At 43.7% G+C, this 18,355-nt stretch overlaps 1 protein-coding gene across 2 annotated transcripts in view; it reads left to right on the top strand.

Annotated features, from left to right (window-relative positions):
* drosha (drosha ribonuclease III) overlaps positions 1 to 18,355 on the top strand; it is a 298,514-nt gene that overhangs the window by 185,577 nt on the left and 94,582 nt on the right. For both annotated transcript variants that reach the window (XM_072913522.1, XM_061965099.1), the window contains exon 24: positions 4,326 to 4,370. In XM_072913522.1, coding sequence (XP_072769623.1) covers positions 4,326 to 4,370 — 45 coding nt within the window. The remainder of the gene's footprint in view (positions 1 to 4,325; positions 4,371 to 18,355) is intronic.

The raw sequence follows: 18,355 nt of genomic DNA, 5'->3' as shown, positions 1-18,355 counted from the left end.
TTTGCTTTTAATTCCCCTTCCCATTAAGGATGCCATTTCAATGTACATGCTTGTTTCTTCTTTTTTCGGTGTGGCAAAGAGACGCGTCTGGCGGCTGCAGATGATTTGTTCCCTCTGTAATTACACCAGTCTTGTGTTGGGAGAGAGACACTGGAAAAAAAACATGTTATTCTTAAATCCCCACTCCATGCCGGCTTAGTCTTTGTCTGCCTCGTCTTAGGGAATAATTGAAACATTAGCTGTTGGAGTCCACACCACCACTTCATTAGGCACACCTACGTAATCAAACGTTCAGCTCTTGTTGCTAAGTGCTAACGCTAGAGTCTACTGGCTCGTGTTACAGCAGACACTTTGAATGCTGACATTATTGCGCACTCCTGGGATCTAAGGTGGGCGTGTTAAGCTGCATTTGCACTTCGGTTCTCTGGTCTGGACCAAAAATAAACTAAAAAAGATATTTGATCAATCAATCAATCAATCAATGTTTATTTATATAGCCCTAAATCACCAGTGTCTCAAAGGGCTGCACAAGCCACAACGACATCCTCAGTTCAGATCCCACATCAGGGCAAGGAAAAACTCAACCCAATGGGACAATGAGAAACCTTGGAGAGGACCGCAGATGTGGGGACCCCCGCCCCTAGGGCGACCAGGGCAATGGACGTCGAGTGGATCTAGCATAATATTGTGAGAGTCCAGTCCATAGTGGATCTAACATAATAGTGAGAGTCCAGTCCATAGTGGGGCCAGCAGGAGACCATCCCGAGCGGAGACAGGTCAGCAGTGCATAGATGTCCCCAACCGATGCACAGGCGAGCGGTCCACCCCAGAAAAGAAAAGAAACGGCAGATCAACTGGTCTAAAAGGGGGGTCTATTTAAAGGCTTGAGTATACAAATGAGTTTTAAGATGGGACTTAAAACTCAACCTAATGGAACCAAAAATGTGCATTTGTGGTTCTATTAGCTCTTTGACTGATTTTTGTTAGTCATGGGAACAAAGGCTGCGCAGTAAGAACATACGAGTGTTGAAATGTATTTCAATACTTTTCAAAATAAAGGGGATGACAAAAAAAGTAATCATTGGCTTTATTTTAACAGAAAATATTGCAATCAAGAACAATATTGGCAGGAAATAACAGTGAACATACTCGACAACTTCTTTTTTTATTCGTAAGTAAGCAAACGGGTTACAATGGCTCTTAATTTGGCTGCTGACGTATACAGTAACAATGTTGTCATTTCTGATTATTTTGTCCAAATTATGAAGGACAAGTGCTAGAAAATGGATAGACGGATGGATTATTTATCTACTTGTTCATTTTTATCAATATCTGGTTATTTTTAGTTTTAACATGTTCTAGCTACAATCTGTTAAAATGTAACAAGGACTTATGGTTGTGATTTATTTAGGTTTTGTTTCAGACAAGTTACATGAAGGAACATCATGTGGTTACATTTGAACATTTCACCATATCTGAAAACGTGTAGGAAGACGCTAAGATTATATTTATTAATACCCCTTCTACATGTATACGCCATAACTTTATTTTTTATTTTTTTACATTAAGTTCACTTTCTGTTTGTTAGAAGAAAAAAGTGTTGGGGAATAAATTAACACGTAACAACAGTTTGGTGATAGTCTATGAATGTTATGTAATATTCTTATTTATGTATTACATATTATTTTAATCGTATGATACTTATTCTTCTGTTGTTTAGATACTTTACATAAGTTTTGGGTGATAAGACACATTTGGTTATGGATCCAACACCAAGTAGTTCCAGGGTCATACATTGGTCATACTTAATGTCCCCATGTGTCCAGGAACATGTTTCCTGAGTTTATAAACATTAAAAGAAGACAGCGTATTTTGTGATAATAAATAGAAATATTGATGTAATCATTGTAGTGCCAACTATATATGACTCTTTAACTTGGTATCGTTACTGTCGATATTTGTATCAATTGACCCATTTGTTTACATTCAGGACTGCGAGCTTGCTGTTAGCGGTTAGCTATTGTTTCCTCCTATGGTCTATATTGAAGCATGGCTAGCTATTCCTCATCTTGCAGGGATGATACTCGACTTGTAAGAACCCTAGTTTATTTTTGGCCATGGAGGCCAGGATTTGTGATTTAGAAGTAGTTAAAACACTGTGGAGGGATGTTAGCCGCTAGCTAGCTTTGGTCTTGTTTATAGCTTTCCCTTTATCATTAGTTTTTAAGCTAAAATACGTTCATTATCCCTCCACTGTCTCCACACTGGTTTTGCTTGTATGTGCTCTGTGTGTGTGTGTCTTGGATCAGATGCACCTTGGCTCATATTACCAGCAACGTCACCATGGCGTGCCATCATGTCCATGAAAAACAACATGGATAATACCTTTTTATAATTCAAATACCGCAGTACTTTATGAGTACCGGTATACTGTACAACCCTAATACATATGCATGAAGTTAACGTAACTTAAGTATTCCAAATCAGAACGCTAGTGATGGGTAATGACTTCGGTGTGGCACACTCACTGGCTCTATTGACAATGTGATGTTCTTTCATAATGGCGCCATATGATGATTAAAAAAGTGACTGCAGTTGACTTGCAAGTAGACCTAGACCAGGGGTTGGCAACCCGCGGCTCCAGAGCCGCATGCGGCTCTTTGATCACTTTGATGCGGCTCAGCTGCATACTTGCTGACCCCCCCGATTTTCCCGGGAGACTTCCGGACTTCAGTGCCTCTCGCAGAAAACTCCCGGGATTATTATTCTCCGATTTTCACCCTTACAATAATAATAATAAGGGCGTGCCATGATGGTACAGCAATTTGCGCCCTCTCCAATCTGCATTAGCAGCGTGCCAGCCCAGCCTCTTGTTGTATGCATCTTCTGCTTGCACACGTGAGTGACAGCATGGCATACTTGGTCAACAGCCACACAGGTTACACTGACGGTGGCCATATAAAACAACTTTAACACTCTTACTAATAATGCGCTACACTTTGAACCAAAACCAAACAAGAATGACAAACACATTTTGGGAGAACATCTGCACCTTAACACAACATAAACACAACAGAACAAATACCCAGAATCCCATGCAGCCCTGATTCTTCCGGGCTACATAATACACCCCTGCTACCAACAAACCCCACCCCCACCCCAACCCTGCTCCCTCACACATCACCCCCCCCTCCGTGCGTCGGTTGAGATGGGCGGGGTTTGGTAGCGGGGGTGTATAATGTAGCCCGGAAGAGTTAGGGCTGCATGGGATTCTGGGTATTTGCTCTGTTGTGTTTATGTTGTGTTACGGTGCAGATGTTCTCCCGAAATGTGTTTGTCATTCTTGTTTGGTGTGGGTTCACAATGTGGCGCATTATTAGTAAGAGTGTTAAAGTTGTTTTATACGGCCACCGTCAGTGTAACCTGTGTGGTTGTTGACCAAGTATGCCTTGCTGTCACTTATGTGAGCAAGCAGAAGCCCCATACATCTTGTGGCCGGGCCAGCACGCTGATTGTAGTGAGCCCTAAATGCTGTACCATCACGGCACGTTCGAGAGAATAGTTGCCCTGAAATTCGTAGTTTGTCGGAATAATCGGGAGGGTTGACAAGTATGACGCCGTCAAGCGCCTGTCAAGCGCCTTTCATATAAAAATTGCGGGCCGCACTAACATTCAATTTTCATACTAAGGTGTGGGCCGTGTGTCTGAGACCCTTGGTTTATACATAGCACAAAGCAAAAAAAACCTTTGTATGCAGTGTTATTTCATTTTAGATTTCAAAAGATTTTTGTGGCTCCCATTGTTTTCTTTAATTTGTGAAACTGGTCAAAATGGCTCTTTGACTGGTAAAGGTTGCCGACCCCTGACCTAGACCCATCTCTCAAGCGGTCTTGGTCTTATTTGATGGATAATATAATAACATAATCGAATAATAATGATTCGAGTAACCGGGTTTACACTTACAGCACACATGACGAGTGTGAACACATCCTTAGTTTCAGTTTTGACTGACGCTGCCAGACATCCAGGAGAATGTTTAGTTGTGTGAGTACATGTGTATTACATGTGCTTGGTGGTCGGTGTGGTTTCGCTCTCATAGGTCGAGGAAAAAAAACAATGGTTTTCAAATGCTCCAGGCAACATCGGTTTAGTTTAGCTATCTGTTTGTGTGCTGCTCCCAGACTAGGAAGCGTTTACTCAAAGGTATTGACTACTTTCATTAATATTTCACCGGCTCCTGCAGGGCCAGGAGCTAGCAGGTGCCAGTTGGCCGGCTGGAGAATGTGATTGATGATTTGACATATTAACATTTATTCTCGTTGCAGGACCTGCGGGAAGTCTGGCTCAACTACCCGTCGCACCCTCTGCAGGTTGGTTGTCTTATTATCTGGTCATGTACATGTCATAGTCGTTTGTTTCAGACATACTTAACAAGTTCCGTTATTTTCTAATCTTAATTGAAAGAATATCACATGTTCAACAGTACCCATTCTCCATCCCTTGGCAATTACTGTTCACTTCCCATGTTGAATTGTTACCATTGTTTAAAGGAAAAAGATTGTGTAGCAAGTGATGAAGAAAAAGAAAAAACATAGTTCCAAGATGCTAACCTCTAACCCTGGATTTCCACTGGATTCAGAGAAGCTGCGGCCATTAGCATTCAGGCATGTGAAATGTCCGCGAAAACGCGTAAATCCGTGTTTTTAAGCATTTAAGCATATAAGCAATGCTCCTTCAACATTTGCAAAAAACTCTTGTGGATGTACTACCTGTCTGTGGTTGCCAATGTTCTGTTCTACATGGTATTGTGCTGGGGACGGGGGGGGGGGGGGGGGGGGGGGGGGCTTTACATCTATGAAGGACCGCTCCAGACTGGAGAAACTGATCAGGCGGGCCGGCTCTACGATCGGAATCCAACTGGACTCACTGGTGACTGTGGCAGAGAAGAGGACTGTGGAAAAACTAGTGAGCATCCTGGATGATGCCAGTCACCCTCTGCATAGCGTTATCAGTAGCCAGAGGAGCCTGTTCAGTGCTAGACTGCTTCATCCCAAGGGCAGGACGAATAGACTCAAAAACTCCTTTGTTCCACACGGCATCAGACTGTAATACTCCTCTCTGGGGGGTGGGGGGTACTAGGATAACAGGGGATGCAAAACAATAATGATTTATATATACTAGGGATGTCCGATAATATCAGACTGGCGATATTATCGGCCGATAAATGCTTTAAAATGTGATATCGGAAATTATCGGTATCGGTTTCAATATTATCGGTATCGGTTTCAAAAACTAAAATGTATGACTTTTTAAAACGACGCTGTGTGCACGGACGTAGGGAGAGGTACAGAGCGCCAATAAACCTTAAAGGCACTTCCTTTGCGTGCCGGCCCAGTCACATAATATCTACGGCTTTTCACACACACAAGTGAATGCACGCATACTTGGTCAACAGCCATACAGGTCACACTAAAGGTGGCCGTATAAACAACTTTAACACTGTTACAAATATGCGCCACACTGTGAACCCACACCAAACAAGAATGACAAACACATTTCGGGAGAACATCCATACCGTAACACAACATAAACACAACAGAACAAATACCCAGAACCCCTTGCAGCACTAACTCTTCCGGGACGCTACAATATACACCCCCTGACGCCTGCGTTTGCTCTCCAAGCCACAATGTTGACGGCTTTCTACTTTGCTGCTAATCGAATTTGGATGATTGTAATTCGAATACTTAGTTTCGAACCAATTGTAGTTCGACAGTATTTATTAGTAGCCAGCGAGAAGGTCTATTTTTGATGAGACTGACCCCCCCCCCCCCCCCCCCCCCCCCGCGGCCCTGAAAGGGACAGGCTGTAGAAAACGGATGGACAGATGATGTAAACATAGGTCACAACACCGGAAGTGTATTACGCTGAGGGGGCGTGGCTACAGGATATTGTTACCGAATGGGAAACGTTGTCTGAGTTATAGTATTTTACATATTCATAATAATGTTAGTATATTATCTACTAAAAAAAGAAAATAATTGTGTGGTACATTACGTGGGACATGTGTCAAAAAGAGCCAAAAGGGGTTGGTAGATGAGAATACATCTAAAGGTAATATGTGGTATGGTCTTTATTGTCATTGCACAAGTACAACATAGCTTTGTTTTCAGCACAAACCTCCAAAACAAAAGGTAATATGTATTGTACAAATGTAGCTAATTGCAGGAAATGTAGTCCACATTTTCAGAATTGTTTTTCGGGGTTTGCGTGGCAGCATTTTGTGCCGATAGAAGTTTTCCTTTTTTTTCGTGAGTTTTCCTTTTTTTTCAAAGGGTGCCTGAGCGTCAACTTTGTTTAGTTTAGAAAAAAAACATGAGTATACGAACAGTGTGACAGAAAAAAATGTTTAGTTTTGAAAATAAACGTAATGATAGAATAAATATTCTACTGTAATAAACAAAATACAACAAATTATTCTGTGACAAATGACAATTACACAAAATTGTTCATTAACATGTTCGACATTTTTCAAAAATAAATGAAAAGTATGACTTTTTAAAAATGTATATAAAGTATATATGCTAAGCGCTCAAAAGTACAACTACATCAGCCAAATGCAAATACAAGCAAGTCAAATAGAACTGTACATTGTGAATTGAATTCTATTTATATAGCACTTTTCTCTAGTGACTTAAAGCGCTTTACATAGTAAACCATCTAAGTTGCATTTTAACCAGTGTGGGTGGCACTGGGAGCAGGTGGGTAAAGTGTCTTGCCCAAGGACACAACGGCAGTGACTAGGATGGTGGAAGCGGGTATCGAACCCTCAAGTTGTTAGCACGGCTGGCACGCTGTGCAATTTTTCAACCATCAACTATAACAATGAACTATTATTTTGCAGACAATTAAGTGCGTCTTTTTTTAGGAAGGATAGGCAATATTTCTGACTAATCACAGTGTCTCCAGCTGTGGAGAACAATAATAATAATACTATATTTTATTTATAAAAGCACTTTACATTGAACAAACAACCTCAAAGTGCTACACTGCATTTAAAAACAACTACGCTAGAACCACAAATAGCTGCCCCCAACAAGTAAAATAAAAAATAAAGTAAAAACTAGAACAGCCTAATAGCTAGAACTAGCAAACATGTATCATAAAAAGGCTTTTTTAAAAAGGAGGGTTTTTAAGCCTTTTTTAAAAGCATCCACAGTCTGTGGTGCCCTCAGGTGGTCAGGGAGAGCGTTCCACAGACTGGGAGCGACGGAGCAGAAAGCTCAGTCTCCCATAGTTCGGAGATTTGTCCTCGGAGGTTGGAGGAGGTTAGCCTGTCCGGAGCGGAGTTGTCGTTTGGAGGATTTGGGGGTGAGCAGTTCTTTGAGATAGAGGGGGGCATTTCCATGGAGGCACTGGTGAGTTAGTAGGGAGACTTTGTATTCAATCCTGAGTGGAACAGGAAGCCAGTGAAGGGATTTGAGGACCGGTGTGATGTGGTCGTATTTCCGCACTCTCATCAGGATCCTAGCAGCACTATTTTGTATGTACTGCAGCTTCTGGATGTTCTTGCTGGGGATCCCGACAAGAAGTGAGTTCCAGTAGTCTAGCCTGGAGGAGACAAAGGCGTGGACGAGCCTCTCGGCATCAGAGAGAGTGAGTGAGGAGCGGAGTTTTGCAATGTTCCTGAACACCTCTTAGACAGGAAGGCTGCATGCAAATTAATGGTCGGACGCGTCTTGTCATGTGATGTATGAGATACATGAATTTCACTCTGCTGCTGGTGGTGATTCACTTCTGTCTTGGAGGGAATGCATTCAACGTTATCCCATGTTTCTGCTTGTATTTTCTCCATTTGATGCAATATTCACTTTGTAAGTATTGCAAGCCGTCCTGTTGTCCTGCTTTCTTGTAAATAATTCCAAAGCCTGTGCTGCCGATGGGTGCCGTGCATGGTGACGTCGTGCGTACCTGCAGGCATCGATAAGGGAATCGTTAACAACACTCTCAAATGGGTCCCAGGGATCAAAAGCCTGGTAGCCGGGTTTCACCAAGAACCGATTTTCGAATCCCATCCCAACAAGTCAATGTGTCAGTTTTCACAATCATAGAACCATATTACAGGCATATCTTGGAAAGCTATTTTTGGGGCCTGTGTCAAATATCAGCTGATACGGGAAGCAGGAGAGTGGTTAGCAGGAGTTGAAAGAGATGTGTGTGCCACAGATCTTGTTACTGTTGTGGTTCGGCAAGACTAAACTGTTATCTTTTCCACAAGTCAAGTCAGTTCCGTCACAGAATATTGCTCGAGGCGTTCCGCTGTGTTACGTATCTTACAAATGATCCGAAATCCCCCCGAAATCCTTAACTTTAACAACTATTTAGCTCCAATAAAATACGTATTTTTACTTTTCAGCCGTTACCTATCTGGAATAGCAGGCAGTGTATTTGGGGCGGCTGGGAGAGTGGCTGTGCCAGCAACCTGAGGGTTCCTGGTTCAATCCCCACCTTCTACCAACCTTGTCAAGTCCGTTGTGTCCTTGCTCCTGATGGGTCATGGTTAGGGCCCTGCATGGCAGCTCCTGCCATCAGTGTGTAAATGTGTGTGGGAATGGGTGAATGTGGAAATAGTGTCAAAGCGCTTTGAGTACCTTGAAGGTAGAAAAGCGCTATACAAGTATAACCCATTTACCATTTGCTTCTAGTCCTCTGCAAGGACGGAATAAACCACGGGGTCCAACTGACAGATGCACACTCAAAATCAAAGCATGCGAAGGCCATTTTGATATGTTTCATTTTCAAAACAATACAATAATACAATATCTCGATTTTTTTTCAACATTTAGGGCTAAAAAATAAGTCATATATTATAATTTTTTTTATGCAACACTTAACTTTCAAGATTAATTTCAGGTCTATCTGTCAATACAAAGGTTTTCGTTTGTGTGTTTTATGCCGTTTTTGACAAAACCATTTTTATTATAACAACAACACAAAATATGCAGTATTTTTCCCAATACATTTCCAAGTGCAATATTTGGTGTGATGTAATTGGAGCCTTAAATATGTCAATAATTCATAACATTAATTTTATTTAATTATTATTAAAAAAAAAAAATCCCATTAAAATTCTTAGGGATACAAACGGGCCCCACCCATAAGTGTTAAAAATACTCAAACTTTTTTTTCTCTCTGAATGCTCAAATCTCTAGATCAACTTCAGATGTATCCATCGATTATATGTTTTAATATTTTTTTAATGTTTTCTTTTTGTTTTTGTTTAATGCCTTTTTTGTCAAAGAAAACTTAGTTTTTTATATGGCAAACACGCAAAATATGCAATATTTTCCGAAAATAATATTTCAAATTTGAATTTTTAATATGCAGTAATACAATCATTTACTTTAATAGATCAATAATTCATAACATTGATTTTGATTCATCATTATTTTTTGAGCTATCAGAGCTTTAAAGGGGAACATTATCACAATTTCAGAAGGGTTAAAACCATTAAAAATCAGTTCCCAGTGGCTTATTTTATTTTTCGAAGTTTTTTTCAAAATTTTACCCATCACGCAATATCCCTAAAAAAAGCTTCAAAGTGCCTGATTTTAACCATCGTTATAAACACCTGTCCATTTTCCTGTGACGTCACATAGTGAAGCCAACACAAACAAACATGGCGCATAGAACAGCAAGCTATAGCGACATTAGCTCGGATTCAGACTCAGATTTCAGCGGTTTAAGCGATTCAACAGATTACGCATGTATTGAAACGGATGGTTGTAGTATGGAGGCAGGTAGCGAAAACGAAATTGAAGAAGAAACTGAAGCTATTGAGCCATATCGGTTTGAACCGTATGCAAGCGAAACCGACGAAAACGACACGACAGCCAGCGACACGGGAGAAAGCGAGGACGAATTCGGCGATCGCCTTCTAACCAACGATTGGTATGTGTTTGTTTGGCATTAAAGGAAACTAACAACTATGAACTAGGTTTACAGCATATGAAATACATTTGGCAACAACATGCACTTTGAGAGTGCAGACAGCCCAATTTTCATCAATTAATATATTCTGTAGACATACCCTCATCCGCGTTTTTTTCCTGAAAGCTGATCTGTCCAGTTTTGGAGTTGATGTCAGCAGGCCAGGGAAGCTAGGGTCGATATTCTTCTCTTGATCATCTTCGGTGGCATAAGGGACGGTGTGAGCCAAGACATCCAGGGGGTTTAGCTCGCTCGTCTGCGGGAACAAACTGCCGCCAGTGTTTGCCGTGCTAGCGAGGTCCTTTGTCCCTGAATTGCTCACACACTCCGGCAGATTCAATGGGGGTCTGGCGGCAGATTTCTTTGACTTTATCGTTGGAAATGCATCTGCTTTGAGTGTCGCAGGATATCCACACATTCTTGCCGACTCTGTCGTAGCATAGCTTTCGTCGGTAAAGTGTGCGGAACAAACGTCCAATTTCTTGCCACTTTCGCATCTTTGGGCCACTGGTGCAACTTGAATCCGTCCCTGTTCGTGTTGTTACACCCTCCGACAACACACCGACGAGGCATGATGTCTCCAAGGTACGGAAAACAGTCGAAAAAACGGAAAATAACAGAGCTGATTTGACTCGGTGTTTGAGAAAATGGCGGATTGCTTCCCGTCGCTCCGAGAGCGAATATTAGAAAGGCGTTTAATTCGCCAAAATTCACCCATTCAGAGTTCGGAAATCGGTTAAAAAAATATATGGTCTTTATTCTGCAACATCAAGGTATATATTGACACTTACATAGGTCTGGTGATAATGTTCCCCTTTAAAGAAAGAATGGCCTGCATGGCAGCTTTGAGTTATTAGAGTCAATATTGCAACTTTTCTCGTTACATTTCACCTATTTGCAATTTTCTTGTTTTTTCTAATAGGACTTAGAATGTGCCACGGACCGTAAAAAAATAGCTGGTGCCACAAATGGCCCCCGGACCACACATTGGACACCTCTGGAATAAACGGTTTGTCGTTCGCTCTACCACAACTCCCCTCATCACATGATTATGTGCAGATTTGTGAGATCTCGTAAAAGTCAGTGCTATTTCGCTGCGCATCAAACTGCAGTGGGGATCGGCGGATGGCGGGGACGTTAAGAAGATGTTACACATCCAGTGGCAATCCGGGGTTAGGAGCATGCATCATCAATCAATCAATTAATCAAAGTTTATTTATATAGCCCGAGTGTCTCAAAGGGCTCTCCTGTTCACTGATCTTTGGATGACAACTTACGTCTCCTGTTTCATCCATCTATTCTTGCCTTTGCATCATCTGCCCAGAAACACGGCACATGTCAAGAGTGTGTTGTTTGAAATTAGGATTTAGGAGAAGACATCAAAGATGCTGTAACAGGATTACAGTCCCGGATCACACGGACCCTACAGGGACCGCCGGGCTTCCTGCTCTCTGATGTGCTCGCGAGGAGCAAGTGTTTCTTTGTGTCTCCCTGCCGAGGCTCGTCTTTTTAAGCGTTGTGTTCTCTTCGCCTCCCTGCATGGGGTTCCTGCGTACATTATGCATATCACTGTTTTGGCCCAGAATAACAGGCTGCACTTGTTTGTTTTCGTCCTAAAACTCTGACCTTGTTTTGGTTGCTTCCGTCTTCTGCTGCTGCCGCATAGTGGTAGTGAGGCAGACGCTCCAGAGGTGTGGGTTGTGTGGTCAGGGTGGAGCGCCGGGGTCAGCCCCAGACCTCCCTGTGGTGTGAGGAGAGCAGTCATTAGCTGCTTCAGAGCGGCAACATCATTACCACACTGTGCGTTAAGGGGCTGAGGTTTCTCGCAGTTGGGCGGTACTTTACTTGCAGCCTTTGGTAGTTGGATAGTATCCTGACCTCATGGCTTTGGCAAGCACTTTGGTAACGGAGGCAAGGAAAAACGCCCTCTAAAGTCTGCCACACACATTTTTTAATGACAAGACTAGAAATATGCAACATTTCAACATTAAAGGGGAACATTATCACCAGACCTATGTAAGCGTCAAAATATACCTTGATGTTGCAGAAAAAAGACCATATATTTTTTTAACCGATTTCCGAACTCTAAATGGGTGAATTTTGGCGAATTAAACGCCTTTCTAATATTCGCTCTCGGAGCGACGGGAAGCAATCCGCCATTTTCTCAAACACCGAGTCAAATCAGCTCTGTTATTTTCCGTTTTTTCGACTGTTTTCCGTACCTTGGAGACATCATGCCTCGTCGGTGTGTTGTCGGAGGGTGTAACAACACGAACAGGGACGGATTCAAGTTGCACCAGTGGCCCAAAGATGCGAAAGTGGCAAGAAATTGGACGTTTGTTCCGCACACTTTACCGACGAAAGCTATGCTACGACAGAGATGGCAAGAATGTGTGGATATCCTGCGACACTCAAAGCAGATGCATTCCCAACGATAAAGTCAAAGAAATCTGCCGCCAGACCCCCATTGAATCTGCCGGAGTGTGTGAGCAATTCAGGGACAAAGGACTTCAGTAGCACGGCAAGCAATGGCGGTAGTTTGTTCCCGCAGACGAGCGAGCTAAACCCCCTATCGACCCTAGCTTCCCTGGCCTGCTGACATCAACTCCAAAACTGGACAGATCAGCTTTCAGGAAAAGAGCGCGGATGAGGGTATGTCTACAGAATATATTAATTGATGAAAATTGGGCTGTCTGCACTCTCAAAGTGCATGTTGTTGCCAAATGTATTTCATATGCTGTAAACCTAGTTCATAGTTGTTAGTTTCCTTTAATGCCAAACAAACACATACCAATCGTAGGTTAGAAGGTGATCGCCGAATTCGTCCTCGCTTTCTCCCGTGTCGCTGGCTGTCGTGTCGTTTTCGTCGGTTTTGCTTGCATACGGTTCAAACCGATATGGCTCAATAGCTTCAGTTTCTTCTTCAACCATCCGTTTCAATACATGCGTAATCTGTTGAATCGCTTAAGCCGCTGAAATCCGAGTCTGAATCCGAGCTAATGTCGCTATAGCTTGCTGTTCTTTCCGCCATGTTTGTTTGTGTTGGCTTCACTATGTGACGTCACAGGAAAATGGACGGGTGTATATAACGATGGTTAAAATCAGGCACTTTGAAGCTTTTTTTAGGGATATTGCGTGATGGGTAAAATTTTGAAAAAAACTTCGAAAAATAAAATAAGCCACTGGGAACTGATTTCTAATGGTTTTAACCATTCTGAAATTGTGATAATGTTCCCCTTTAAATAGGCTAAATGAAAACACAAAATGTATTTTGTTTGTAAGTATGAATAATGGATTGCAGCTTCAACAAAAGTCCATATTTTAGTTAAAGTTGGTGTACTTTGCACACAATATAAATTGATGCTACTATGGACTGGACTCTCACATTAACCGTATCCACTCGACATCCAATGCACCGGTCACCGGTCTCCTCCCCAACTTGGAGATGGCACTCCACCCTTTCCCGGGCGAGAACCATTGACTCGGACTTGGAGGTGCTGATTCTCATCCCAGTCGCTTCACAATCGGCTGCGAACCGATCCAGTGAGAGCTGAAGATCCTGGCCAGTTGAAGCTATCAGGACCACATCATCTGCAAAAAGCAGAGACCTAATCCTGCAGCCACCAAACCGGATCCCCTCACCGCCCTGACTGCGCCTAGAAATTCTGTCCATAAAAGTTATGAACAGAATCGGTGACAAAGGGCAGCCTTGGCGGAGTCCAACCCTCACTGGAAACGGGTCCGACTTACTGCCGGCAATGCGGACCAAATCGATTCCGATTCGTAATAAATAAGACTTAGAATCTGGATTTTTTTAATGTGTTTCTGAGGAGCTAAAGACCATTCCTTGCTGCTCTCAACACTTTACGGACTGCTCTTTCGTAAACAAATCATAGATTGGTGACAACGCTGCTGATACTTCCTGAATGTTTCAAACCACACATGGTTTGTTCATTGTTTTCTTTGGACTCATATTGACCTAGAACAGGGGTCGGCAACCCGCGGCTCCGGAGCCGCATGCGGCTCTTTGATCACTCTGATGCGGCTCAGCAGCTTACTTGCTGAACCCCCCAATTTCCCAGTGAGCCTTCCGAATTTCGGTGCCTCTCGCAGAAAACTCCCGGGATTAATATTCACCGATTTTCGCCCTTACAGCTATAATAAGGGCGTGCCATCATGGTACAACATTTGGCACCCTCTACAATCTGTATTAACAGCTTGCCAGCCCATCACTTGTTATACAATATACATCTTCCGCTTGCACACGTACGTAACAGCAAGGCATACTTGGTCAACAGCCACACAGGTTACACTGACGGTGACCATATAAAACAACTTTATCACTCTTACTAATAATGCGCCACACTTTCAACCAAAACCAAACTAGAATGACAAACACATTTCGGGAGAACATCTGCACCTTAACACAACATAAACACAACAGAACAAACACCCAGAATCCCATGCAGCCCTGACTTTTCCGGGCTACATTATACACCCCTGCTACCACCCCCCCCCCCCCCCCCCCCCCCCTCTCTGTGCGTCGGTTGAGGTGGGCGGGGTTTGGTAGCGGGGGTGTATAATGTATCCCGGAACAGTTAGGGCTGCATGGGATTCTGGGTATTTGTCCTGTTGTGTATATGTTGTGTTACGGTGCAGATGTTCTCCCGAAATGTGTTTGTCATTCTTGTTTAGTGTGGGTTCACAGTGTGGCGCATTATTAGTAAGAGTGTTAAAGTTTTTTTTATACCGCCACCGTCAGTGTAACCTGTGTGGTTGTTGACCAAGTATGCCTTGCTGTCGCCCAAGTGAGCAAGCGGAAGCCTCATACAACGTGTGGCTGATCAGGCATGCTGGTTGTAGTGGGGGCTATATGCTGTATCACGGCACGCATGACGCTGACAAGCGCCACAGCGTGCTGCACCAGCTTTCAAATTCCATATAAAGGTGTGGGCAGCGTGTCCGAGACCACTGGTTTATACATAGCACAAAGCAAAATGAAAACTTCAGTGTTCAGTGTTATTTTATTTAAAATTTCAAAACATTTTTGCGGCTCCCATTGTTTTCTACAATTTGTGAAACTGGTCAAAATGGCTCTTTGACTAGAAAATCTAGAAAAATGTTTTAAAAAAAACAGCTTAAAAAGCACACAAAATAGCACAGTAGATCCGAGCACCAGTGAGCTATCAGCCCGCCCACAATGGATGTGCTGCCAGGCACACAATGGGTGGATGAAACATTTGTACACTAAGACGAGGTTCGTACAACTAAGCCTTTTTAAATTCGGTTTGTGGTTTATAAATCATGGCTCTACTGGTGCGTACTGCAGAAGCCAAATGTTTCAACCAAGAGGAGAAGAATGCAGATTTACCTTTTATACCACCTTGGGATGTATGGTAATTTTTCAAAACAATACATTTATGTTTTTTAAAAGCCCCTGAAACGAGCAGGATAGCAAAGTTACATTGAAGTGCGTCACTTGCACGATCCAACATGGATTGCAAAAGGAGTCGGAAGAAGCAGAACTGATTTAATCATTGCAAAAATGTTTTAGACGGTATCAGCCATCTCCTACTCCCACCAAGAAGAAAAAATACAGGTGAGAGGTCCTGCCTTAATGAGCGTTGCGTGCACGGCAATGGCAGCTAACCGGCGCGTGTGTAATTACACGAACACCCGTCTTTGGAATACTTGCATACATTAGCCTCGCCGTTGCCGTGCACTCGCGAGCGCGAAAGAACACGGTGTGGTTGACACGCACATCTTCATGCCTTACGCGTCCGCTCGGCGCGCACCAGTGCATCATCACTAGCAGCGCTCCAGAATAATTAGCCGCCACGTCGTTTACCTGCACTCTTTTTCCAGAACGTCTCCTTTGCTTCTGGCGAGGAGACACACTTGTCGGACATGGGAAAAAAAAACACAGCGCCAGGCCCGCGTTCTCTGTTTTGGTCGGAGCTGAATGTTAGGCTTTGAAGCCATTTCAAAAGTGCAGTCTTTTTAAATTACATTTCTATTTCCCCCCCCCCAACCCCTGACCGCTGTTTCGCTCCACCCACAGCGCCACTGTGTTTGAAGCCTCGCCGCTGACCATTACCCCGAAGGACAGCTCGCGCCTACGAGTGCCGAACTCGTCAGATGTCGTTAGTTGTGATGCACGGCATTCAAACGTCTTCCGTTAATTAACAGAGTGGGGCTGGGGGTGTGGCAGAAATGAAATGTTTCTCAAGACAAGATGGAATCATGACATAACCGGCCCTCAGCATTCTAATTAAAATACGGAATTTCGCGGAGTTATACATCCTTGCTCTTTGCTGGTGTGGGAGTGGTGTATTTGCGTTTTCTGCAAAGAGGACGAGAGGTGGTCACCTACCAGAGCGTCTTGCTCTGTTGTTTGATTGCCGAGGGGCTTTACAGCGAGAGCCCTAATGAAGCAAACTAACAAGGTCACAGGAACGGGGCCACGCTTCTCTCCAAAGGATGCCTTGGTCAAGCTCACAGTTGTACCACGCTGGGACCAATTAGATGTCTCCCGTAGCCTAATTAATGTGCCCATAAGGATGGCTCTTGATTAAACAAACATGCATATACCAGTGATGTTGAAACGTTTTCAATGTAGTGGCGTGGGTAGAAATTTCTCTGAGTCCCTGGAAAATACAATGGATTCCAATTTAAAAAAAATAAAAAATCTTGTATTATTATTTTTCCAAAAGTTTAGCGTTAAACTTCTTTGATGGTGATATTATATATTATGGTTATAACGAACAGATATGGCGTATGTTCCGGACTATGCAACCGCACCCACGAAATTACAGGGGACATTTTCTTTCCATATATAAGCCGCACCGGACTATAATCAATCAATCATTCATCCATCCATCCATCTTCTTCCGCTTATCTGAGGTCGGGTCGCGGGGGCAGCAGCCTAAGCAGGGAAGCCCAGACTTCCCTCTCCCCAGCCACTTCGTCCAGCTCCTCCCGGGGGATCCCGAGGCGTTCCCAGGCCAGCCGGGAGACATAGTCTTCCCAACATGTCCTGGGTCTTCCCCGTGGCCTCCTACCGGTCGGACGTGCCCTAAACACCTCCCGAGGGAGGCGATCGGGTGGCATCCTGACCAGATGCCCGAACCACCTCATCTGGCTCCTCTCGATGTGGAGGAGCAGCGGCTTTACTTTGAGCTCCCCCCGGATGATAGAGCTTCTCACCCTATCTCTAAGGGAGAGCCCTGCCACCCGGCGGAGGAAACTCATTTCGGCCGCTTGTACCCGTGATCTTGTCCTTTCGGTCATAACCCAAAGCTCATGACCATAGGTGAGGATGGGAACGTAGATCGACCGGTAAATTGAGAGCTTTGCCTTCCGGCTCAGCTCCTTCTTCACCACAACGGATCAATCAATCAATCAATGTTTATTTATACAGCCCTAAATCACAAGTGTCTCAAAGGGCTGCACAAGCCACAACGACATCCTCGGTACACATAAGGGCAAGGAAAAACTCACCCCAGTGGGACGTCGATGTGAATGACTGAGAAACCTTGGAGAGGACCGCATATGTGGGTAACCCCCCCCCCCCCTCTCTAGGGGAGACCGAATGCAATGGATGTCGAGTGGGTCTGACATAATATTGTGAGAGTCCAGTCCATAGTGGATCCAACATAATAGTAAGAGTCCAGTCCATAGTGGGGCCAGCAGGACACCATCCCGAGCGGAGACTAATCAGCAGCGCAGAGATGTTCCCAACCGATGCACAGGCGAGCGGTCCACCCCGGGTCCCGACTCAGGACAGCCAGCACTTCATCCATGGCCACCGGACCTGTGTCCCCCCACCCCTTCACAGGGAGAGAGGAGCAGAGGAGAAAAGAAAAGAAACGGCAGATCAACTGGTCTAAAAGGGGTGTCTATTTAAAGGCTAGAGTATACAAATGAGTTTTAAGATGGGACTTAAATGCTTCTACTGAGGTAGCATCTCTAACTGTTATCGGGAGGGCATTCCATAGTACTGGAGCCCGAATGGAAAACGCTCGATAGCCCGCAGACTTTTTTATGGGCTCTGGGAATCATTAATAAGCCGGAGTTCTTTGAACGCAGGTTTCTTGCCGGGACATATGGTACAATACAATCGGCAAGATAGGATGGAGCTAGACCGTGTAGTATTTTATACGTAAGTAGTAAAACCTTAAAGTCGCATCTTAAGTGCACAGGAAGCCAGTGCAGGTGAGCCAGTATAGGCGTAATATGATCAAACTTTCTTGTTCTTGTCAAAAGTCTAGCAGCCGCATTAACAAGCCGCGGATATATACGTTGTGAAATGAATTATATTCACAAAGATTTTGTAAATGTGTATTTACATACTTTAAATGTTTCC

This window comes from Nerophis lumbriciformis, linkage group LG07 (genome assembly GCF_033978685.3).
Source record: "Nerophis lumbriciformis linkage group LG07, RoL_Nlum_v2.1, whole genome shotgun sequence".
NCBI classification, from domain to species: domain Eukaryota; kingdom Metazoa; phylum Chordata; class Actinopteri; order Syngnathiformes; family Syngnathidae; genus Nerophis; species Nerophis lumbriciformis.
This window is presented reverse-complemented; position numbering and strand designations above follow the sequence as displayed.